Source organism: Simochromis diagramma, unplaced genomic scaffold, assembly GCF_900408965.1.
Source record: "Simochromis diagramma unplaced genomic scaffold, fSimDia1.1 OVJJ01000079.1, whole genome shotgun sequence".
In the NCBI taxonomy this organism is placed as follows: Eukaryota; Metazoa; Chordata; class Actinopteri; order Cichliformes; family Cichlidae; genus Simochromis; species Simochromis diagramma.
Genome location: NW_024387075.1, coordinates 4,210,284 through 4,235,084, shown reverse-complemented (window position 1 = coordinate 4,235,084; position 24,801 = coordinate 4,210,284). Strand labels below are relative to the sequence as shown.

The 24,801-nt window shown below is 37.8% G+C and overlaps 3 protein-coding genes across 3 annotated transcripts in view; 1 reads left to right on the top strand and 2 right to left on the bottom strand.

Annotated features, from left to right (window-relative positions):
• LOC120742252 (A disintegrin and metalloproteinase with thrombospondin motifs 7) overlaps positions 1–8,104 on the top strand; it is a 78,599-nt gene extending 70,495 nt beyond the window's left edge. Inside the window, exon 24 of the mRNA XM_040045442.1 lies at positions 3,865–8,104. Within this exon, the coding sequence (XP_039901376.1) occupies positions 3,865–4,007 (143 nt within the window). The 3' untranslated portion in view covers positions 4,008–8,104. The remainder of the gene's footprint in view (positions 1–3,864) is intronic.
• Positions 8,105–8,916: 812 nt separating this feature from the next.
• On the bottom strand, positions 8,917–14,704 carry calml4a (calmodulin-like 4a). Its single transcript, XM_040045447.1, has 5 exons — positions 12,126–14,704; positions 11,988–12,018; positions 11,632–11,772; positions 11,037–11,225; positions 8,917–9,021 (listed from the first exon to the last, which is right to left on the bottom strand). Exons 1-5 carry the CDS (start codon positions 12,126–12,128, stop codon positions 8,924–8,926), a joined length of 462 nt encoding a protein of 153 aa, XP_039901381.1. The 5' UTR covers positions 12,129–14,704; the 3' UTR covers positions 8,917–8,923.
• An 88-nt stretch (positions 14,705–14,792) lies between these two features.
• LOC120742254 (ceroid-lipofuscinosis neuronal protein 6 homolog) lies at positions 14,793–24,292 on the bottom strand. The gene is made up of 7 exons (XM_040045445.1): positions 23,972–24,292; positions 21,987–22,107; positions 21,756–21,854; positions 20,159–20,347; positions 18,138–18,193; positions 16,321–16,443; positions 14,793–15,580 (listed from the first exon to the last, which is right to left on the bottom strand). The coding sequence occupies exons 1-7, from the start codon at positions 24,016–24,018 to the stop codon at positions 15,310–15,312; spliced, it is 906 nt and encodes a 301-aa protein (XP_039901379.1). The 5' UTR covers positions 24,019–24,292; the 3' UTR covers positions 14,793–15,309.
• Positions 24,293–24,801: the final 509 nt, after the last annotated feature.

The window sequence follows — 24,801 nt, the reverse complement described above, 5'->3', positions numbered from 1 at the left end:
TATATTTCAACTACTTATTGTTTTAACCTTAACTATCTAATAAAATGAACTTAAATGCGAGAGTTGCCTATGACGGCAGCAACAATTATAATGTTAGATAAATAAGAGGGTGCTGGTCTTTGGATGGGGATCTGTCAGTCTCGAGTTCATTTTGAAGTAATGCTGGACTGTTGCTTCAATAGACACGTGCTGTTTGCTGTTTGTTGTATCTTCAGGGCAGGGCAGAGGGATTTTGTAGGCCAGCACAGCAACATTGTGACATAAGTTCTGCAGTCTGTGCATGTTGTCTGGGAAAGGCCACAGGGAGAATAGTGGGAGGTCAAGCAGATGCATGACCTACATACAGTCTAAGCGTCTGTCTGCAGACAAACATTCCCAAAGCACAGAGTTAATGCAGGATACTAATGAAGTTTTCATATAACGTTTTGCATGCAAAAGTATCTGTCTTGGTTTCATAATATCTGTCATATTTTACTGAAAATTAAAATCCAAATACCGAAACTTGGAGTACATAATAGATAAGTGCCATATATGGGGCAGGGCGTGGGAGTGGGGTCCGCTCCTCAATTTCATCTGCAAACTAGCAGCCCACATGCCCCTCAGAGAGCATGCATACTTTACTGAAATGGTATATCATTCACCAGTGGAGGAGTTTGGAGGCCACAAAAACATGAAACGATTCTCCAGCTGCCGTTGAACTCCACAGACCAAGCAGAAACATTTTCCGTTTCTTCATTTGACGTGAGAGGAAAAAAAGTCTTCAATTTGAAATCACAATGTAGGACAACGGTTCCCTCATGTGTTTCAAACTTTATGTCATTTGAATAAAAACTTTTTTTTATGTTCCTGGGAGCCCAATGCAATCAGGCATCGTCATCAAAATCTCTTATGCTGTGACATCGACATCATCAGTGGTGTTACAGAGAGAACGGTAATCGCTCGTTCATCAGATTTACTTCAGACTCAGCGGGTGTTTGGTAATGAGAAGGTGTGGGAGGTCAGGCGGCCGCGAGAATGTAAAATAGCCACACACAATCTCAGTGTAACTGCAACTGCACTAGTACTGTAGAAAATGACAATATTGAAGGCATAACTAGTGTTCTGGTTCACTTTCACTTGTCACATAATGTTGTTTTTGGCAGGCATCTCTTTCAGAGCTAAACAAGAGTGAGTCCTTGACAAAGTGCACAGAAAAAGCCCTAAATAAATGAAAACTGAGAACTGAAATTAGTTATGCAAATGTTAATTTAAAAGATAATCTTTTTTCCCAGCTTGGCTCTGATTCTCCCATAAGTGTCAAAAACATAATTACTCCAAACTAATTTAAACACATAGCTATTGTCAGTGGTGAAAGAAAGTTTGTCATTTAAAGTCCAACAGATTCAGAACGTTGCTTTTGCTACATTATGCAAAACTGCTGTTAACTTTCACTGTTTAATAAAGTGATAATAATAAAAAATACCAACTTTTATTCCATTTATTTATTATATGTGAAATGTTTTAGTTCTATATATTTTAGGTCATTCAACTCTTATTTTCATTTTTACCTTTTTATTTGTCACTAGCTTTATAATATAAATATATTTCTAGAATATCTATGCCTGTACAGTTTATAGATAGTAGCTCACAGATGCAGAGACACATCCACTGCAGACTGTCATCCAACCAAAGCCTGTATTCACAGACCGTGAAAAAATACATATAACTGAAGAGTCCCATAGTCCCACTCTTCTCTTTTGTTGTTTATTATTCTTTACAGAAAGAGGAATAGAAAGAGAGGCGCAGTAAACAGGAAATACTGTGCACTGAGAGGCAGCTGTGAACTGAACTGAGTGACATTGCAAATTCTACATAGAGGAGTTTTGAGAACCTCGAGCGGTGGGTTTAGGTTTATATTATGCAGAGAAAATGTTTAAATAGTATAACCACATTTAGAGTACAGACTAGTACAGTGTGTTGTTAAGAAAAAGTAACATTTTTATCTTGATAGGCCACCTCGATATATAAAAATATATTGAGTAAGCAATGATGATTTTTATCTAGCACCATTTTCCCCCCTTTCACATTTGCCTTTAACATCTGCTTTCCCTCTGTAGTCATCTCGATTGAGGGGATGGGCTCAAAGGCGGAGGATCTACAGCACTGAAATATTTTTGTCTGTTTAAGCCATTAATAGTTGCCTTTGTTGCTCCAAAATGTTGATATTAACCACCAAAACGGAGATTTCAGCAGCGGTGTGTGGGCTGTTTTCTTTCTGCTTCCTTAATATTTTTTCAGCAGTGGTGGGTGTTTAAAAAAGGAGGGTAGGCAGAAAAAACCCAGCTCCTCAGATGCTCTTAAGAAATGTTACCCATGCATCCACTGGTATGACCGTGTGCGCACAACAATCAAGTGTAACTTGAATTATAAAAGCGCTTTCAGTGCACACTAGCAGTAGAAATCTGTTATGCAAATGCCGGTCCATTTACCACTTTAAAGGTTTCTTCACAGGCTAAACACATTCCTTTTTTTTGGTCAATGTTCTCTTCCTTTCCATGCTAACTCTGTGCTTAATACAGCTCCATTGTGTCAGATCCATCTTTTTTTTTTTCCTGCTTATACAAAGTCGTCAGATGTCATCACATGAAATGGAGCTCAGCTTCTAATTTATAAACACAGACAGATTGTCAAAATGTTGCAATCAATCTGAGTCAGTCTGCATCTCGATAGGGGCATTAGTTAGCGTTGTGTTCTGGCTAGATTTCTATAGAAAAGTGTCATTAAACAGGCGCCATCCTCCAGCAGCTACGTCACTGTGGAGGGATTTTGTGTGATGAATTTCTGTATATGTAGATGGAAGCAGATTTACAAAGTTTCTCTATCAAAGCTAACTGCTGTTTTATCACATAGCAAATGGGATATAATTGCCAACTTAACCACATTCAGTCACAAACAATCCCAGTCTTTTATTTTGGGGGCATTTTTAGCCTTTTTTGGACAGGATATAGATATAGAGAGTAGACGGAAACAAAATGTAGGAAATGGTACAAGGGTGCCTTGCTGGTGGATGAAATAAGAATTTCTGACAATATGCACTGGGTCTAGAAAATCTAAGGGTCTGGTGCAAGAAGTACTTTAGCGCAGTCACAGGAAACTCTTAATTTGTCTAAAACAAATGAAGACAATGCAACAGCAACACTGAGCACTAGAATTAGTGTTAATAAAGGGGCACATGAGTACCGCTGATCAACTATTTCTCCAGCATAAAAAGACCATTAGTTTGGATTGACAACACTGATGTTTTTTTTAACATTCTTTCAGGATTTATCAGCTTACATCTCAGACACCTCAAAGTCCGATTGTTTTGTGGAAAATGTGATCCCAGTCTTTAAATATATTAGAAATATGCTTACGAAAGCACGGACTAATGCTAGGCAATAATTACATCTGGAGCTGAAAAAAAGTTAATTTTCCTAAGTAGACATAAAGCTGTGTTTTTACTTGAAGTCCCACGTTAGTGTTAAGAGTTGCCTTAATACACTTATTGTGCTTTTGATGCTTAAAAACAGGCATTTACGAGATCACACGACGCCGCTAGTTGATTTCATCTCCACAGTTCTTTCTCAAAGAGCTCTGGTTCGTGTTTTATACTTCTGAGTTCAGAATCGAGGTTAAACTATTTCTCCTGTACTTAAGAACAAATTAAAATTACTGATTCCTTTTATTAATCCCCTTTTGTATCCACTCTATGTGTCATTTCAGGGGGTCTTGCTTACTTATATATCAGCTTGTTGAATTGTCAGTAAATGTGACTTTGTGTGTCCCGAATGAGGTCTGTATTTAACCTTTGCGTGTGTGACCTCTGTTTGCTTCTCACCTACACAGGAACAGTCTGTCTCCACGATCGGCTGACATTTCGTTTCTGTCAGACACTTCGATGGCTCGGCCGTTGCCACCTCCCCAACGTACAAGCACAGTGCTGTAAATCCTGCAGCCAGCGCTCCCACTTCAGCAGGCCTCGCAGCTAAGGTGCAGCAGACTAACCGCTCACAAGCACACTGATTGTACCACTGAGTGATGTAATCTAATCATCATTAAAAGTCAACAATCTGAGCCCTTTTTCTGAACTACGGACTGGTTATGAATCTTACACACACCTGGACTCTGCATGTTTGTGCTGATGAAATTGAACAAGCAAAGTAGCGAGATTGTAAATATTTGTTTGCTGCACATTTCTTTGTTACATTAGACATGGGAGTATCCAATCAATGTAGCCAGCAGTATGATGCATTTTTAGATATAGACAAACCACTCATTTATTGTATCTTTATGGCTGGTACAGTGCTTTAATTTTTTGGACAGCAACGGAGACTGTACACGTTAGAACCGACAGGATATAGCTCTCACTGTGGTTTTACATACAGCATGAAGTGGTACAGATGTCATAAAGAAAAAATAAGTGGTGCATATTTTCTAAATAACAAATAACTGACTGTTTGCAGAGCACTGTCCCTTAAAGTGTGATTTCAGTTTATTTTAACCAGCTATATTTCTAATTTTTGTGGGTGTTTTGGCTCTCAGGTTTAGACATGCTATAAATGTGCTCTCCTACCAATGCAGGCTGTTAAAAATTCTGAAATATTTTCATTCTTTTCAAATCCTACACCTTTAACATTTATCATGACTTATGAAGGCCACCGTTGTTTAGTGACCACGCCCCCACTCTCTGCATTTATCTTGCAACTGGTAGTTTTGGTTACATCACAAAATCTGCATTTGATTGTGGTTTTCAGTTAAATGGAAACAAGAGAATGGATATTAGCCTTCAGTTTTTCTGTGGATAGGAAGAAGACAAATAGGTGGGAAAATGCTGAAGGTCATGAAAAAAGATGGCTTACCAAAGACCTGTGCTTGTGTTTTTGGCACTTCTCTTCTGAAGCATGATGAATTTAGTTGATTAAGAGAGTTTACTGAAAACAGAATGTGTCTAAACACCTTTGAAAAGCACTTAAAATCAAGATTAAAAAAATGTCAAAGACTGGTAACATTAAATGCTCTCCTTATAAGCAATAAACCATTCATTATAGCAGTTGCTGCCTTTGATAAAAAGCCCACAGACATGACCCTGATGACAGAGGAACTCGACACATCTGCCAGTTTATTCAGATCAGCCGTTCATGACTGTTCAGTGTTGTCCAGAAAAGACTGAAGGAGCTACTTCCGGATTTAGACATGTTGAATGTGGCTGTGTTGTGGCTAGGAGATGTGTGCAACCCAGTAATGTTTACACATGCGAACATGAAAAATGATTTCAATAAAAAGTTAAAGGTAGTCTCTGAAATTGTATTTATAATGACCTTTACCAAAAAATGCTCTCCCTCTGTCAGCACAGAGAAACAGTTGCTGCACTGACACAATTTGCAAGCGCCATTTGTATTTATTTCCTGTTTTATTTTGAAAAGTCTCAAAAGGCTATCGAGCCTTTATTGTGAAAATTTTGTGGAAAATAAATAATCAGATGGCGGAGCATGGCTTTATTTAATTAGCAACTTGCCCACACGAAGTCTGTGCTGCAGTTTATTAAACTAAATCCAAGAATTTTGTTTGTATGTTATCCAATCTATGGATACACTATGCTAATCGAGCTAGCTAGCTTTACCTGCAAACATAGCGTTTCTACTGTTCAAATAGGGTCACCTTTGGTTCCAAGATAGCAAATACTCTTCCAAATTTTGACAAGCGAGCAGAGATGTGAAGCTTAGGTTTTATGCTGTGATTATTATACTGTAATCGCTTCGAGGGACAGTTTAAGCAAACTTTTACTTTGTGATATTAAAGTTACAAAGTAAAATGTAAATTTCAAAAGGAAAAGCTGCAGTCAATACCTGGTGCTTGAGGCCACATAGCCAAAAAAAAAACCATATTGTGTCAGGTATTGGCAGGCCCAGTGCCTTAACTTCTTGAGTACTGGATCATTTGATGTCAACAATATTATTAAACTCTTGATTAAAATAATGGTCGAATGGAGGGAAATTAAGATAACATAGCACATCATAATACAATAGATTCAGAAGGGTAAATTAGTGGAAGAATCAGTAATATGTGGTATTTTATACTTTTCTAGGTGTTTAATTATTGCCATGTTCTGTTATGAGAATTCATGATAATTACATATTCATTAAAAACTTTCTTCAGAAACTGGAAAGCAGCTCAGATTTCTCAGTTCAGTGCCGTCATATATCGTCTTACATATCTAATGATTAAAAACCAATAAGCAAGCTTCTGTAAAGCTATTAAACAAGGGATGATAAGGAGTAAAGGGGAAAAATCACCACATATCTATATCCTTTTGTCAAAAATCACAATAAAAAGACCAAATTACATATGTATGTAGTGTAGCTGAAAAGAATTGTAATACCTAAAATTCTGTCCAGTGAATGCCAAGTTTTTATATAGTTGTTATTATCAAAGATTCATACATCATCAGAATGTATGATGACTTTACAATTACAGAGGATTATTGTGTACCCCTGCCTTTTTAGTTGCTTGTTGCTCTGTTTGACACGTTTTTAATGTTATTGCACACCACTGTGCAAATGTCTCGAGCTACCCCTCATCATTTTAAAATTTGCTTCCAAACACCTAAACTTTCTTGTAGTGTAGTTTTAGTGTAGTGAGGGATAATTTTTGACAGAATGGAACAAAAAAGGAAGAGATTTGAATGTCCTTCAAGAAGCCTGGAGAACTATTCTTAGAAGACTACTTAAAGAAATGAGAAGGAAGCTTGCCTAAGAGTTCAGTTGAAGAATAAAGGTGCTCATACCAAATATAAAATGTATTAATTGTACAAGAGTACAGGTACAGACTGGCTTTGCCTTATATACTGTATTTCCATGTGTTTGCTGCATCTACGTCCTATTTTCCTAACAAAATATAAAGAAATGAGGCATTGCTTGAGAATTTTGCACAGTACTGTAGCATTAACATGTATGCAGTGGCAGATTTACCAACTTGATATCAAGTAAACATGTAAACGTTTTGGTGTTTTGTGCGACTATCAACGAGATTATTGCTGGACTCACTTGTGGTTCAAAGCAGCAGCTTCTTGGGAAATGAAAGAACTCGTAAATTACTTTTGCAGTTACCAAAATTTGGTAACTGCAAAGGCCATTGAAATAGGCCATTGAAATACCTCTGAAGCATGCTGCTGGATTACACATGTAATGATTTTTCTCCTAACTTTGTATAGGGAAAAGTCTTTGCCTGGATCATGACAAAGAGCCAAGGACTGTGACACCATGATAAATCTAAGATATAACCATGACGAATGAAGCCTAGATGGTAAACCTGCCAGGTGGTTATTGATGTGTGTAGAAGGGAGCATGTTTCATTTTTTACCAAACAACAGGCTAATGGATGAGGACTCTAATCTGTCTGATTCCAGTAAAGGATGGGACAAAACCACTAAGCACTGACATAGAAGCATTTGGGGCCAATTAACACCACTGAAACATTAGGCCTAGAGACCAGGGTTATTTATCTCGCAACTCAAAGTAATGGATATTATGCCTGGCCTACTTTAGGTAGTATTTGGGCATGCTAATGGTAGTTGTTTATCTTGGAGCAGACATAGTATTTAATTTGTGTTTTTTTACAACATTTTGATATGTCATAACGGGGAAGGCACAGGTGAACTCAGGTTACACTTGCATAAAACTCAGACTTTACTAATATATGTTTGATATCAGCCTTGCTGTTACCACTAAGATAAAATGTTCTGTTTTTCACACCTTTGCTCATTTATTCTCGTTAGTAGTTCTTGTTATTTTTGAAGGCAAAAACAAGCCAGTACTTGGACATGTACAACCTTTATATTTACAGACAATTTAGATGAGTAAAGAACTTTACATACCTGCCACGTTTAGTTGCATAGTTGTTTTTTATTGTTATTATTATTATTTTTAGTTTGTTAGTGATTTATTCCTGTACTTTGTTTTATTTTTAAAAATTCATCTCTGTACATTTAATGAAATTGTTGGTTTCCAATCATAAGATCAACCACTTATGTTGAATGGACATAATGCCACATGTGTAGTAGTCATTAAACACGTTCACACTGAAGCAATCAGATTGTTAAGTAGCATCTTTTCACAGCACTTACACTGTGGTATAATTAACTTTAATGAACTATTAAAGTTTAGCCCATACAATAAATGTGGAGAAAATGGCATTCATTGAATTAGTCTGTGAGTGTTTTGTCATTAAGTATGCATAGTGCTACACTGTGCTAAACGCTACTAATTAAAACGTGTGAAACACAAAGATTATATGGCTGTAGCCCTCATAAAAGGAAAAATAAATATGAGATGTCACTTATTTAAATAGAGTTTTAATAAATGTCAAATGTGAGACAGTTATTTATGCATGCAAGATTTGAGAGGACAGAGAAATTGGAGCTGTCAGAGTTTCTAAATACCAGCAGGAATTACAGTTTATTTTCTTTCAAATTCCACAACTTTTACATACAAGCTTGTTGGACAACGACGTGTGAACACTTGAAACTCTCATAAAAGATGAGATTGGTACATACTCACTAGTCAATATTAACACCCAAGGGCTAGGATTTAATTGGGTGAAGCGTGGTCAGCTATGGCGCTGAGGATTTAATGGCTTTACACCAGGGTCACATGCTAACACGTACTGTGTAGTGTTCAGTTACAAAGGAGAGTTATGGAAAGAAATTAAAGTATTGTGTATTAATCATAAAATTTTCAAGAAATAATCATTGTGAAAAACCTTTGCTGTACCAACAGGCAAATTTAATACAACCGAACTTCATGTGCAAAATGTGACTATGATGTCACCTTCTTGATATTCAGAGTCAGTTTTCCAACGTAGCTTGTTGTCCTGACGTTTGACGTAGTTGTTTTCTTTTTAAAAAAAATCAGTAATCAACAGGTGGCAGCGTCAGCATCGCTGTGAACTCTTCGTATTTGACGATCCCATTTGACTTGATGTGTGCCTCTCTGAAGAGGTCGTCCACTACACGAGGAAGATGGAGAAAACATAAGAGCATAAGTGGATAAGCAGCCAAATCGCACCATAAATTATGGTTATAATTAGTGTTATTGCTGTTGCTATTGTGAGATATTTAACAGGGATGAAATAAAGAAAAACAATATTGACTGAAAAGAATATTTTGCAACACAACACATTATATTTCAGTCACAATATTCCCTTCCAGTATTTATCTGTGAGCTGTACTCATACTAGTTTCCTAAGGGTTTATGTCTCTTTATATCATGCACCATGGACCCTTGTTGACTTAACTACAAAAGTGTAGTTAAAGATTTTCATTCCAGTACTTTTTCATGTCTTGAAAATGTCCTGAATACTCAAAATGGTTGTCTGTTGTCTCTTCTTTTAGGAAATTGGCATTACTATCTTCTTCAGCAGTTCGGGAATCCAAAAACTTGATAAATGTCTCCCCACTGAGAAGCCTTTTGAGCTTCATTTAACTATAAACAGCTTTATGTACACAGAACCCATCCACAGACTTTGAAATACAGCTTATGTTGCTCTGAGACCCGTCACTGTGTGAATGAGGTGGCTTTGAAAAACTTAAAAATCCACCCTGGAGATTTAACCAGATATCCGAATCCCAGCAGGAGTCCTTCCATTAAAACTCTCAGCTTGAGGTTCATATTTAACGCTTTACATCTGAAGTGAAACAAAACATCAACAAGAGAATTCACAGTGTCCTTAAATGACAGGAAGTGCAAGGGACTCATGTGTTTGGGTGCAGGCAAAAATAAAAAGCCTTCTTACTAAGTAAGACATTGTCTGTGATTTAATTAGGCGATACAAAAAGTTGTGACGCTAAATCACTTAAGCTGCATCATATGCCAATCAGTCACAGATTTTAGCTTTTTGTGGAAATTAAAACAAAGCCTCAGGATCAACTATTCAGCAGCTTGTCAGGGGAACAAGTTCAGTACAAAGGTGGTGTCGCCCAGTCCGTCCCCCTGGTGTCACAAAACTTGTGCCCCCTGTTGGATTGACCTGTACGGTCAGACATCTGCCAGGGTTTGACTTCAGCTATGATTTCAAGGTTGAAAAAAAAATTCTATAGAGGTCACAGATGATGTTACACACCTCTGTGCTGTAACCCCTTCAGAGAACAAAGCTTATAAATAGTCCTCAACATATGTCTTTGTTGACATTGCTATTGCTAGGGCTTTACTAGTATTCATAATATTCTGTCGGGTAGTGTTAGTGAAATATTTCACAGAATATCTCTCTGATGGGAAAACGAATTGTCGCTTAATCAGCATGCAACACAACAGCAAATGCATTTCCTGACAGGAAGGAGGGAGTGGCCTTTAGGAGCCACGGAGTAAATACCAGGAGAGAAACTATTGTAATTACCTACGAGATTCTGAGCTCAGCTCTAAAGACAAACTTCCTGCGATTAGTCACTTTTTGAGGGGTGGGTCAGTTACTGTGTCAAGATGCAGAACACGTGTATCATTAAAGAAATCAACTGTGGAAAACTATCAGGTTCAGAGTTCATTATAAATTCATTTTTTTCTCCTGATTCAACATTTGATATTTACTGCAGTCATAAAGTATTCAGATAAATGGTGGTTTATTGGTGTTTCGATGTTCGATACTGAAGCAAAGAATAAGTTCTTTGTACTTATAGAAATATGGAAATGGTTTATTAATTATTTCTCTGCAAAGGTGAGAGGTGCATCTCTTTGCATCTTCCTGTGAGCAGGATTAAAACTACCAAAATGAATTTCACAAACTTTGTGGAGAGACAGACCATAGTGGTGTCCTTCCTGTCGTGCAATGCCCTACAAGCTCAGCTATTTGAGCTCAGATCGAAACGTCCTCAAGATATTTATTAGAGACCTTAAGACTCACTTTGGATTATGAAACACTACGTAATCATCTAATATTGGCAGTATTGTTGCGAGGTATCAGTAAAAAGGCTCAGCTGTAGGCCGGTAAAAACGTAACATCTCATTAATTAGAAACCTCATTTGCTCTACCTTCTTTGTTTGTGAGTTTCTCTCCTAACATGGTGAGCTTGGCCCGCAGCTCGGATGCCTCGATGTATCCCTTCTTCTGCTTGTCCGTCATCTTCAAGGCCTCCAGGATTTCCACTTTGGGATCCTCCTGTTGCATCTGTCTGTGCATTATTGACAGGAACGTAGAGAACTCCACCTCAGCAGACTTTTCTAAACACAAATGTGAAATCAGGTGGTACATTTTATTTAACCTTGACTTGATGATTAATGTAAGTTTAAAAAGAAAATGCCCTTTGCTCTTGTACTTCTTTAGGCCCTTTGTTATTTTTATTTGCTGTCTTTTCCCTGCATTTCTTAAGGATATATAGTGTCATACTGTGTGTAGCACACATTAAGAAGGCTGTAAGAAAAATGTACAAAACCACGAATTTTAAAGCACAAACACCAGTTTATGCTTCAACAGTAGTAGTAAAGACTGTCAGTGCAATTTGAAATTACTGTCATTTAAACGTCACCTCTCAGACTTGTCCCTTATGCTACACTTATGTGTCTAAACCCACAACAAGCTGTTATTCAAAGACAAAAAGACTTTGATTTACTGCATGTTATAGTTTACCAATTTTGTGGACTTGTAGATGTCTCCTGATTTCACCAGGTGTGGGGCTTGTACCCAGGCAGCGCATAACTGTGATCAGGTCATTGTTATTTATCTTGCCGTTTTGATTCTTGTCATACAATGAGAAGCACTCTTTGTACTCTGCAGTGGGGAAAACAAAGTTTTTGAATGACAGTACTTTTTTCCCCCCTTGTTGTAATTAGTGAGGAGCTTTATCACAGTAAATCTTCGGTAAACAGGAATTAATTAGACTAAAAAAGAAGAGAGTTTGGTTGTTTTGTACAAATAAATCATTTCAAACATCAGTAACAGAGTGAAACAGTGATCGACAACATGCACCTGTAGATGAATCTTACCATTGATCTGAGCTTGTGAGAGGAATTTAGCCTGCAAGGTGACAATAGTGTGGTGTCACTTGTTAGGTAAATACAGAAAAATGGTCTGTTGTGTAAGAAAATACACAAAAAGGCTCAATGGAAAATGGAATTTCTTACCATGTCTGAGACTGCTGCGTTTCTGTTCAGGAAGAAGACAGTTTACTGAAGCTTGCGTCACCTGTCCCTCCACCTCTGTTTAAAGTCCACCACCCGTCGTAATTTAATATCTGTTGCTGTGGAAACACAGATATCGGATCCACAGCGCTGCATTGTCCTTCCTCTTACCACCCCTCCCATAAAAGGGACCGATTACTACTAGACAACTACCATATGTTACCACAGTGACACATCATAAAAACGTTGTCTGACATCAAGTTAAAAGCAAGATTTAAAACTCCCAGATAACTTCAGATAAATATCTAAGTGATAGTATGACGTTTTTTGTTTTGTTTTTTTTTATTTAAAATGCACATTAAAAAAATCCCATTCACCATGGAGCAGTGCTATACAAATCATATTAGAATCCAAATTTTGCAATAACAAACTGTGCAGGAAAAAAAATATTTACAGACATCTAAACCCACCTGTAATGATGCAAATAAATTTATACATTTATGTATTTTTTCTGGATTTGTGCTGATATTCTGTTTCGCTCCATTAAGATCAAACTACCGTACAAATTAGACTTTTTTTTCTAAGTGAGCAAACATAGAAATTCAGCAGGGGATTAAATATACTTCAGCTTGAGGTTTATATTTAATGCTTTAGTTCTGAAGTGAAACAAAACATCAACAAGAGAATTGTTGATGTTTTGTTGCGTGCGTCAGACTCCGTTTTATCTTTTAAATCCTGTTTAAAAACTCATTTATTCAACATAGCTTTTCCATCTAGTTAGTGTCCCTATTTTATATTTGGTTCAATTTCTTATTTATGTACTTTATCTTTTAGCTATATCTGTTCTTAGTAACTTTGTTCTTATATTCCCTTTTATTGCTGTATAAATAAACAAATAAAGTTGTATTGTATTGTATTGTAATTCACAGTGTCCTTAAAAGGCAGGAGGTGCAAAAGACTCGGGTGTTTGGGTGCAGGCGAAATAGAAAGCCTTCTTACTAAGACATTGTATGGGATTCGACTAGGTGATACAAGAAGGTGTGAAAAGATGCTAAATCACTTAAGCTGGATCATATGCCAGCCAGTCATATGACCCAGACTGACTGACCAATCAACAGAGAGCCTGTTATTTATGTAATGCTGATGTTTCATGTTAAACTGAGACTTCTTATAGTGGCCTCCACTTAAAGATTAGTCAGGTTTAATCTTCTTATTTTAATATTTTGTCATTGTATTGCTATTTTTTTTTTACCTTTTATAAATCCATATACACTATACCGCCAAAAGTATTCACTCACCCATCCAAATCATTGAATTCAGGTGTTTCAATCACTGCCACAGCCACACGTGTATAAAATCAAGTAACTATGCATGCAGACTGTTTCTACACACATTTGTGAAAGAATGGGTCGCTCTCAGGAGCTTCCAGCATGGTACCGTGACATGATACCTCCTGTGCAACAAGTCCACTCATGAAATTTCCTCTATACTGAATATTCCACAGTCACTGTTAGTGGTATTATAAAAAGAGGAAGCGACTGGAAACAACAGCAACTCCACGAGGAGAGTGAGGTCAACAGATGCTTAGGCACTTGGTGTGCAGTCGATCACGACAGACCTCCAGACTTCATGTAGCCTTTAGATTAGTTCATGAACAGTGTGTAGAGAGCTTCATCCAATGGGCTTCCATGGCTGAACAGCTGCATTCAAGCCTTACATCACCATCATAGACAATTTCATGCTCTCAATTACGTAGGAACAGTTTGGGGATGGCACCTTCCTGTTCCAACATGACTGTGCACCAGCGTCCACAAAGACATGGATAAGTGGATAACTTTGGCCTGCACAGAGCCATGGCCTCAACCCAATAAGGGTAAATTAGAGTGGAGACTGCAAGCCAAGGCTTCTCAGTATCTGACCTCACAAATACACTTCTTTAAGATTGTTCAAAAAGTCCCATTAACACTCCTGAACTTTGTGGAAAGCCTTTCCAGAAGAGTTGAAGCTGTAATAGCTGCAAAGGGTGGGCCAACATCATATTCAAACCCTATGGATTAAGAATGGGATGTCACTGAAATTCAAATTTGAAGGCAGATGAGTGAATACTTTCTACATTTTAAAAAAACAACTATTATTAAGGGGTTTTGTTTGCCATGCAACTAAATTTCTATAAATATGCATATTTTAAGATAAAGTAATATACTTATATACTGTAACTACTTCTTTTTATCTTTTCCGACAGTCAAGAGAGGACCATGTGTAACCATAGCACCTGTTTCTTCAGGGGTGTTAAAGATCAATATTACAGCATTCAGCTGTTAATAGACTGGATTCTTTGAGGTTATGCAAGGTCAGCTTTCTCTTTTTCCATTCAGGTTGCTTCGTGGCACCGTCATATGTCAGATTAATTGAATTCTTTAAAAATAATTCATTACCAAACATTCCCAAAATGTCAATGCTCCACAGGTGTTTAAGTGGCACTTAATTCATTTGAATTAACAGCGGGGCTTGAATTTGTGCCTGATCTTAGGGTCCTGTGCAATAGATTTTTAAATGCAACACATTCACAAGTTATATTTGAATGACTGGTTGCAGTCGTGAGGCAGTGATTGGTTTCTAAGTAAAATAGAACATGTGTAATGGTAATTGAGAGGTAAATAAAAGACCATAGGGGCTCACTTTGTCTTTATTGGCTAAATCCCAGTCCAGTATTTATATCTTTAATTTTAACACATTCCCATTTGGCCAAAATATTTTAAAAATGATGAACAGATTTATTCCCAATTTGCATTAGTAAATTAAACATGTATGACATGAGAATTGCAAAATCTACCCTAATACTGATAACATGATGCATGACAGTGTGCAGTGCTGGTCTCTTTTATGATTTCTCATGCCACAAGATTCAAGCATTAAAAAAGTGAGACAAACAGCGAAACATTTCCCATACATCAATATAAAAATCTACAAAGGAGGCAAATTCCCTGCTCAGTACTGGGACAGGAGGCAGAATATCCTTGAGTTTAACAGTGAAAACCAGTGCACATCAATGAGTTTTATTAAGTGCCATAGTTAAGCACAGCTAATGTCTCTGCCACACAAAATGTGAGAAAATGTATTTTTTAAAAAGAAAGAAAAGAGAGCAGTTTCTTTCACTTATAAAAACATACAACACTGGTGAACCCTTTCAGTGGCTCTTCTTTATATGCAAAGTGTAGTAGGACCAGGGCTCCGGCACATAAATGAGCCCGGGGTACTTGTTGCGTAGCACTGGGTCATTCCACAGATAGGCCACCCACAGAGCCACAAGCAACACGGTAACACCGAAACTATAGAACAGGAACAGACCGTTACTGTCGGGGCCAAGTCCTTTATGATGTTGGAATATCACCATAGCAACCATAGCAACGAAGGTGAGGAGGAAAAGTTCAGTGATTTGTCCTTCAGTGACCAAGTACCTAGAAGAAATTTAAAAAAAGAGACGGGAGAAGTCAGAACATCAGTGAGAACCAAATACTAAATGTCCAACAAAATATTATTATAAGGAAACTGCAATCTTTATGGAAACATCAATACTGCTATATATTGCAACAATCCTATTCACATTACTAACTATATTACCGTTAAGATGTCAGATAAGAAAAGTAATTGCTTTTCCAAAATGGCACAGGTTTCAGAGGATCGTCAAAGCTGCTCTCAAGCACGTCTATATCTTTCTTTGTGTGTAAAATTCAATTTGGATAATTGTTAGATGTTTGTTTATCTGGTTTAGTCGCATGTTCATTTTTGTCAGACTTTTTAGACAGAAAGAAATTGATTTTAGAAACAGATTAGAAAATACTGGAGTTCAGAATACTAAAGGTCATTCGAAAAAAATTAAAACAGTTTGGAGTGCAGAATAATTGGAGGGACTGTTCATAAGCTATTAACTCCACTTGTAGTACTGAATGTTTCCCTGGCTTTACTTTAAATGTGAGCGTTACTGCTGTCCGTCTACTCTTTTCTTTATCTCAGTTAGTTTAGATTATGAAAGTTATTTGTAATCATCCCAATTAATGTTAAGCATTTCTTCTCTAAAGCCCATGATTAGACTTCAGATGTCCTTCACAGTTTTCATCACTTTAATAACAACTGAATGTATTCATGGTGAGTTTGTGTGTCTGGTAATCTATGCAGTGTGTCTAAAGGATAGACTGACCAATAGTAGAGAGCGCTTGGTCCCAGCAACAGCCAACCAGCAAGAGGAACCTTTTTCTGTTCTTCACCACTGGAGAAGCAACCGGTGAAGTAGATGAACAGAATGATAAAGAAAGGAATATACCTGGCGAAAAAAAAAGAAGCAAACCCTTATCCTCTGCACAGGATGAACATTATGTTCAAGTACATCTTTATAAACGGGCAATGAAAAATATTATTGAGCTCGGCTCAAGGCTACCTTTAAACCCTAAAAAAAGTAAACAGTATTTAACAAACCACAAAAGCAGAAGGAGAAAAAAAAACCCATTTCTTTCTCTTTTTGTTATTAAATGTTTAGACATGATAACGATAATGAGGTCATTTGTTTAACTTAACATCTGCAAGAATTATTAGTACATTTTTAAGCAGTGAATTAAAATGAAAGTGGCAATTTAGCAGAACAGTTGTAAAAATAAATGAATCTAATCGCTGATCAAGAATGTAATAAAATAAACTGCATTTTATTTTCAGAGTAAATATTACAGGGATGTGCTGTACATGGTCAGTTAATAACACCTCTGAAATCTATTAAACTGGTAGTTGGTCTCCCGCTAGAGTCTTTCATACCACCCAGAGTTTGTAATTATTATTGATGGTTCTTATTTGTGTAAATTTAGTCCGACTGTAAATGTTTCATCTCCTGTAAAACGATTATCTCCATTTGGATGAGCCCAAAGATTTAAAAGGAACATTATTTTCCCATCAGGTCCACTTATTTGCTCCATTAACGGCTTTTCATTATATTTGTCAAACTAATTTGGCGAGAACAGCAAGTGACTATATGAGTTTAACATAGTCTCTGCTCATATTCCTGCTTCCTTAACAACTACACCGATTTTTGCGTACTATTAGTGTATCACAAATCACATCAGTACTACAATTTATGCTTGCAACTTAGAATTCAAAGGATCCTGGATATGTGTACGAAAGTGCACATATCCAGGTTTGTGTACTCATTTATATTTTCATGTTTAAAAGATTGTGTTCTTCATATTAAAACATAAATAAAAGAATGTGTATAAAAGTAACCTGTTGGTTTTGGGGCCAAGGCGCTGAACAGTTCACAGCTGCACCTTCCCTCGTGCCCTGTCATCTGTCACAAAGCAGTTCAACCCTTCATGAGGCTGCTTATGTAACGCCTGAGCAGAGGAAGCTTAAACACTGTCTCAACTCACTCATCTAATTTCATATGAGTTCTTTGGCAGCACCGGAGAGCAAGGGGATAAAAAGACAACTACAGTACAGTTCATCCTGATTCAACATATTAGCAATCTCCCTACTCACCCTCTATCTTCTTTCCAGAACTGCAATACTCAAACCACACCCATATCTGCATTACTGAGCGAACAGCAGACTCGTCTACGGAAAACTGTAATTCCTTTACCTCAGCAGTGAAAATGCGATGCTGGAACATTATGAGGGGAATAAAACATAAACAAACCCATAAAACTAAAAGTCTGTGCAATAATAAGAAATAGCAGGAGAGCTATAACTCTTCTTCATTTTAAGATAAAACCAAGTGATCTGGAAAAATTCTCCGTTTTCCTGCACGTAATAAGATTCATTTTCATTAGGATTCATTAGAGACAAAAACTGGTCACACATTAAAGCTTAATGCTAACTGTGTACAGATTTCCTCAAAATCTCTGCTCTGATTACTTTACTTGCCTTTGTATGTTTTTTCAAAACACATCCATGATAACCCCCCGCCCCACCAGGGGAAATTGTGGTTCATAGCGATCCATTTCTCTACATGCAACATAATTATTGTAAACATACCACATTAAGTGTCCCAGGTGCTCGTCATAATAATACAGCAGCTCAAAGGAGTCAATCTGAGGGAGAAGGACCAAATTAAATTCATTAAAACGTTCCCAGACACACAACCTTATGCTACAGTGCCACCTAGTGTTTTGGTGTGTAACTTCAACTTTATTACAGAACTCACAGAGAGCAAAACAAGATTAAAAAAAACAGCTGTGAACAACATTAAATAATATAAAAATATAAAAAAAAACACTGGCTTTACCTGAAGTGACTGTATATAAAAAATGTTATAACTTACTGAAGAAAAGATTTCACGCAATTGATGTTTTTCTGAATGTGTAAAATCACAACATTTCATGAGATGATGAGTTGTTGAAAGCTGTTGACCCGAGGACTTTAAGCATTTGATGAAGCCTCACACACACACACACACACAAAAGCTGCTGATTACAGTTGCCAGTTACAGATATGAAATCTAGAGAAATCCAAGTTCATGTTATTCTCAAATGGCAAAGAGTTGTTGTCTGCATTTCCTAAGATTAAACCATTCAAAGGACTGCAATTAAAATGGTCAAATCTTACAAGTATCTAGGTATCATTATAGATCAGAATTTGTCATTTAAAACTCACATTCAAACGCTTGTGTCTAAGTTGAAACTAAACTTGGACAAAGTTACCTTTTTAGAAATCAATCTCGTTTCTCTCTCAAAGTGAGAAAACATTTAAATTTATGCACTTTTTTTTTCCTTTACTGGATTACGGCGATCTGCTTTTTATGAATGCACCAGTCCAGTACCTAAAGAGATTAGATACTATCTACCATGTTTTATTGTTGGCTGTGGAAATTGTGTACATCACTGTTCTCTGTATGCCGCTGTTAAATGGTCATCTCTGTACAGTATATCCACAGACTTTCCCATTGGTTGGTTTTTAACTATAAATCTCTCCTTGGCTCGTTTCCTCCTATCTGTGTGTTTACATGTGTTTAAACTGCAACTAATACAGCCTTCGTTCTCACAACATCATACAACTGATTGTCAGAAATGGTTGCCGTAAAGGAGTTTAAGTGCATTTCAAGAAGGGAGAGAATAACTCTTTTAGTCAGTGTGACTGTTTTAAATGTGGCTCTTAATGATCTGCTATTGCGTATTTTTCCCATGTTTGTACGAATCGTTGCTATGTTGTCATGTTTTGTAACTTTTGCTGCCATGATGCCAGGTCCCTCTTGGAAATGAGATTTAAATCTTAATGACACTTTTACTTGGATAAATAAAGGAGTATAATAAAAATTGAAAAAAAACATATAAAAGTAGAGATCTGGAACATCAGTCGACACCTCAAAGTACTACGCTGAAAGATGAGAGCAAACATACATTTCTGTAGGCAGTAAATGGGTTTAAACCTCACAATGAAATTCACATGAACCAGTGTAAAAAAAATGTTTTTAAAAACCTTCTTTGACTCTCTGTTGGTCTAACTGTGGGGTAAGAAGTTGTGCATCAATCAGATGTTTGAACAACTACATATGAATCTTGGTTTTGTAATAAATAAGATCCGTAGTGATTTCTTCCCCTGGAATCAGCAGGGAAATAAATCAGGAACAAATCAAGCCAGGGTATAAAATCTTAACATGACTGCTGTTGTGCTGCTACATTAACCCACAGTATATAAGTGTTGACAAACACCACACTATCAAAGGTACGATGTTCTGCTTCTGGTCGATGTGACAATAAAAGATGTGATGATGACGACGAAGGAGCAGAGAGAAAAATAAGCTCCACTCCCACACAGCAGGATAAAGTCTGCTGCATCTAAACAGCTGCGGTGACGCGTGTTTCTGCGGTGTGCTCTCAGTTCAAAAAGAACAGCTTTTTTAAACTGCTGAAGACAAACAATATTTTTTGTACGAGCAGCATGCAGGAAGTTGTCCCACTTACATAAATAACATACAAAGACACACTTTGACAACCTTCTCCATGTATTCCAGTATTCCCACTAAGCCCACCATGGATCTTAGCTGTTTGCCATCTTACCAGTGAAGCTGGTTTAAGGTCTTTGATGATGGGGTTCTCCCTCACTGATAGGTGCAGCTGATAGCCACTCAGGATGAGCCGGTGGTTGATGGAGTCTCCCACCAGGTGGATGCTGGCTCCCATGACGAACGTGATGATGCAGAGGTACACGGCTGTGCGAGACAGCACTCTCGGACTGCGCTCAATCAGCTGAATGGAGCAGAAACAAACACGTATACCTTAAAAGAGTTATTCTAGGGACACCTTTAAAAACTGGCTTCAACCACAGCGCCTGTGCGTCATCTCTGAGACTTTTTTTCACACAGCCTACATGTGCCGTTTTTCTTTTCTTGAATATGTTTTTGACTTTATATAGGTGTGTTTGTGTTTTTATCTATTCAGCTGCACCTGCCTAGTTCTTCCTGTCTCTTAAATATAGATCTGCCTTAAAGGTAATGGATATTACGGGGCAAATAGCTTGTTTCATAACACAACCACACAGATGACCTACATCCTCTAACAAAAGCATGCAACTTGCGTCATTACACTGACTAGAAGTAACACTGTCTCTTTGCCAGTCAGGCGTTGAATTATGGGTTTTTATGTTGGTTTGCAAGAACCTAAATAGTCTGCCTCAAAATGCACATAAGTGGCTACCTGAAAAATCATAACACAAAATTATTACACAACATTTTAACTGATGCAATTCTGATTCCTGAAACCGGAAAAAAAAAATTAACCCAAAATGATGTTGGATATAATGTTGCCATGTTGAGTTACAGTCTCTTAAAGCAGGTATTAAACAAGCTCAGTAATCCCTGGAAGGTTTTTCTAACTAGGGCCTGCCCAAAATTAGATTTTTATTGGTGAAAACTATCCATCCATCCATTCGCTTCCGCTTATCCTTTTCAGGGTCGCGGGGGGCGCTGGAGCCTATCCCAGCTGTCATAGGGCGAAAGGCGGGGTACACCCTGGACAGGTCGCCAGTCTGTCGCAGGGCTAACACACAGGGACAGACAACCATTCACACTCACATTCACTCGCACATTCACACCTAGTGACAATTTGGATTAATCAATTAACCTATCCCCACAAGCTGCATGTCTTTGGATGGTGGGAGGAAGCCGGAGTACCCGGAGAGAACCCACGCAAACACGGGGAGAACATGCAAACTCCACACAGAAAGACCCCGGCCTGATGGTGGAATTGAACTCAGGACCTTCTTGCTGTGCGGCAACAGTGCTAACCACCGTGCCACCGTGCTGCTGGTGAAAACTAAACTATCAAAAATCAAAACATGGCCAGCAGAAAAGGAATGACAAGATCTGGAATGCTGAAATCTTTGCCTCTCCTAGACTTGAGAGTCTTGAACTGTCCTAACTGTATAGGAATCACACATAAGCAATACGATACGAAACATTAAAAGTCAGCACAGATTTCAGTCTGTAAAGCAACAGAAAACCAGATTGTCCTGATGCAACTGCAGTAAAAACAATATTGAAATAAAGAGTTACACAGTAGGTCAAGTGTTCACATAGAAATTATTCACTGGAGAGAATACAGAAGACCTGATGTTGTCTTCACAATCACTAAGACACTCTGCTGCATTAAGACTTGCCTTGAGCATTAGGAATGGTGTTATGACATTGTAGGCCATGTGGAAATAGTCTCCAGCACTGGGCTTGTTCAGTGGAAACCACTCCAGAGGAAGAATGATCTGAAACATATGTAAGAAAATACTGGTTTCCACTGAAATTGAAAATATTGATGTAACCATCCATTTGCCTTTTTTTCCTTCATTAGATTTAAACCACAAGAGGTACAAAGAAATTGCACTGAGCCTTCCTACCATAACAATGGGCCTTCCAAAGTCTAATATCCAGTTCTGCACAGTGAGACACAGCCACAGGTCAAAGTGGAAGTGCTGCTTTTTCTTCTGTGGCACATTTTCCTTTGAAACACCAGGAGTGCTGTAAACATACAGTAAGTCATTGTAATAGAGCAAGCATTACCAAAGCAAAGGGCAACACAGCTGCCGAGCACTTAACAGACATGTTACTGCATTTATTTCAGGTTAAGAGCACGTGGTTTCCTTACTTGAATTCGAGTATTTTATATTGATGGTAAAACTACAGTATTTTAAAATGTTATTTTAAAACACAAGTGTATTCTCTTTTCACCCCCCTTGCATCCTCCACTCTTTGATTTCAGAGTAATAATTATGCAGCAGCTGTGAAACTGCTGAACTATCCAACCTGCTGTTTATTGTGTGCAGCTGTGCAATTTCCTGTAGCATGTTGAGCACAGTCCCTATAGTTCAACATATGCACTGGGAAAGCAGGAAGATGAGTGCAGATAAATCCCCCATGGGCTTTCAGCCTTCCTCAAGGATTACAGGCTCCCTTGTAACACCAGCAAAACCAGTATTTACTGCAAAGAGTGCTGTGACCATCTGCATCTGCCATTCTTGCCATCCAGACATATTGATCATGAAGCTGCAAAAATTAATGAAGCCACACAAATTTTTTTGCAAAACTCAGCTGCTGGGAAACTTTTGCAGCCACTTGTTGGTTTCAGTTCAACATACTGCTGCTAGTAGCAACCACTGCTGATTCAGCTTAAAGCTGTGTCAGTCTAACCTATGTGTCTAGACCGGGAATGTCAAACTCATTATATATTATGGAATATATATAGCCCACTTTGATCTTAAGTGGGCTGGACTAGTGACACTCCCCCTTTCTGTCAATGAAAAAGAAGTTCAGTTGAAGATTTCATCCCTGAGCTTTAATTAATATAAGAAAAAGAAAGGCAATTTCAATGGTACATGTCAGTTTTTCCACATGATAAAGAAATGCTGCTGTAATATATGAAAGAGATCTTTCAGCTTGACTCTTTGAGCTTAAATTGTAACAACTAAATTTGTGAAATTACAAAAGGAATTGAGGTAGCTCGTTGCCCTGTGATTATAAAATTTCACAGAAGTGAGTCACAAAAACTGCCCAGTTTTTGTGGACCAATTTAAAAGTTGTAATTACTTTGGTGTAGAAAAGATGCCCATGTGGGAGGGCTTTATTAATAGGAAAACATTCAAAACTTACGCATTTAATAGTCCAAGAATTTATGCCCTCCTTCTCATTTTCCAAAGGATCCAGTAGGCCACAGTGGAGTCTTTGCAGAGCCGATTATGGCCTGTGACGTTTGACAACACTGGTCTAGACCTTTAAGACACAAGTCAGGCTTTATATGACTTAAGGTCTCAAATGCTGTAGTTGCACGTGTTCTTTTCCTATAGCCCCTTTTGATTTTTTGCTTTTGCTGGACCTGATCTATTTTGTCTTCTTTTTACATGATTGTGTTTGCTGGCCAGATGTCTGAAGACTGAAAACAGACTAATTACATCCAGATCAGCTACACAGCCAGTGTGAGATTTTCCAGAGTTAGCTGGTGTTCCTGTCATGTCATCAGAAAGCCTGAAGACAAGAGCGAGGTAAATACAACAACAGGCTTCCTCGCAAGAAGCCAGGATTTTGTTTCCACAACATTTGGCTTGAAATAACGCCTAACTGGCGCTATCAAACGGAGCATGCGCGCCTCCTTGTTTTCATTTGTACGTCCAATCATTCACTTGGCGCGCAGTCCAGCCTCCAGCATCTGTTCCTGGATACATGCAGGAGAAGAAGAGATAAGCAGATCCTGTACTGTAGAAAACATTTATTCTCCGGGTTTTACAGACGTTCGTTTCTTTAAGCTTTACGCTTTCTGTGTTTATGAACCGACTGCACTTCAGCAAGGCGACGATAACAGCAGCGACATCTTCATGTTTAGAGTACAAACCTCTTCAGGTGTAAATCCTTGCCTTGACGCTTTCGTACAGTCTGCATCGTTGTTTCCGTGTAGGCAGCCGATGGTCTCGTTTACTGTACCTACTCATACAGCTCCGTGGTCACAAGTGTGGAAAGCTAGCGGGATTCAACTACCCTAAACATTTTGTGTACAGTTAATGGTCACGAGCGCTGTCGCTTCCGGGCTGTCGCCTTGTTTCCGCCCATCAGGAGAAGCCACCAATCAAACTGCAGCAAAGACACTAGAAGTGGAGAGGGCACACTTCACCCCGAGTTATGATTTGTAGGCTAGGCAGCTCAATTACCAACTTCAATTTTAAGGATTAAAAAATATAAAATACAATCTTCGAAGCCTGAATAAATAAATAAGCAAATAAGTGAACTTATAAGGACGTTTTTTAGTCATCAAGTTCAAAGTTGTTATAATGAATGTAAGGATTCAGGAGCCACGCACATCGAAATAAAGAATCCTGTGCTTAAATAATGAATTGTATAATACATTCCGCATTTGGAAATTCATTTTTGAATTCCTCATTAAAAAACTGATTTTCAAAATATTTTTTAAAAAAACTTCATGTCAAAAACCATTTTCGAATTCCAATTTAACTGATTTTCAAAATGCTTTTTAAAATGGCGATTCCACTCCTCATTTCAAAATCCATTACCCTTTCCTGTTCACTCACAGATTAGCTCAGGGATTAACATTTGAATTAGCAACTGGATTATATGGAGGGCTCTCGTGGTCCTCCATACTAAAGGGGTTAAAAACCAGGAAAACACAGTTTAAAGACATACATGTTAGGTTAACATGTATGTGTGAAT

What these genes read in the sequence shown, in the direction of transcription:
- LOC120742254 (XM_040045445.1), bottom strand. Translation starts at nt 24,018, where the DNA reads ATGCAGACTGTACGAAAGCGTCAAGGCAAGGATTTACACCTGAAGAG. An exon ending in TTGGAAGGCCCATTGTTATG is followed by an intron (nt 21,855 to 21,986) that starts GTAGGAAGGCTC and finishes CATATGTTTCAG; the next exon opens with ATCATTCTTCCTCTGGAGTG. An exon ending in CCAAGCGCTCTCTACTATTG is followed by an intron (nt 15,581 to 16,320) that starts GTCAGTCTATCC and finishes AATTTCTTCTAG; the next exon opens with GTACTTGGTCACTGAAGGAC.
- calml4a (XM_040045447.1), bottom strand. An exon ending in CTCACAAGCTCAGATCAATG is followed by an intron (nt 11,773 to 11,987) that starts GTAAGATTCATC and finishes TCCCCACTGCAG; the next exon opens with AGTACAAAGAGTGCTTCTCA. An exon ending in GAAACTCACAAACAAAGAAG is followed by an intron (nt 9,022 to 11,036) that starts GTAGAGCAAATG and finishes TTCCTCGTGTAG; the next exon opens with TGGACGACCTCTTCAGAGAG.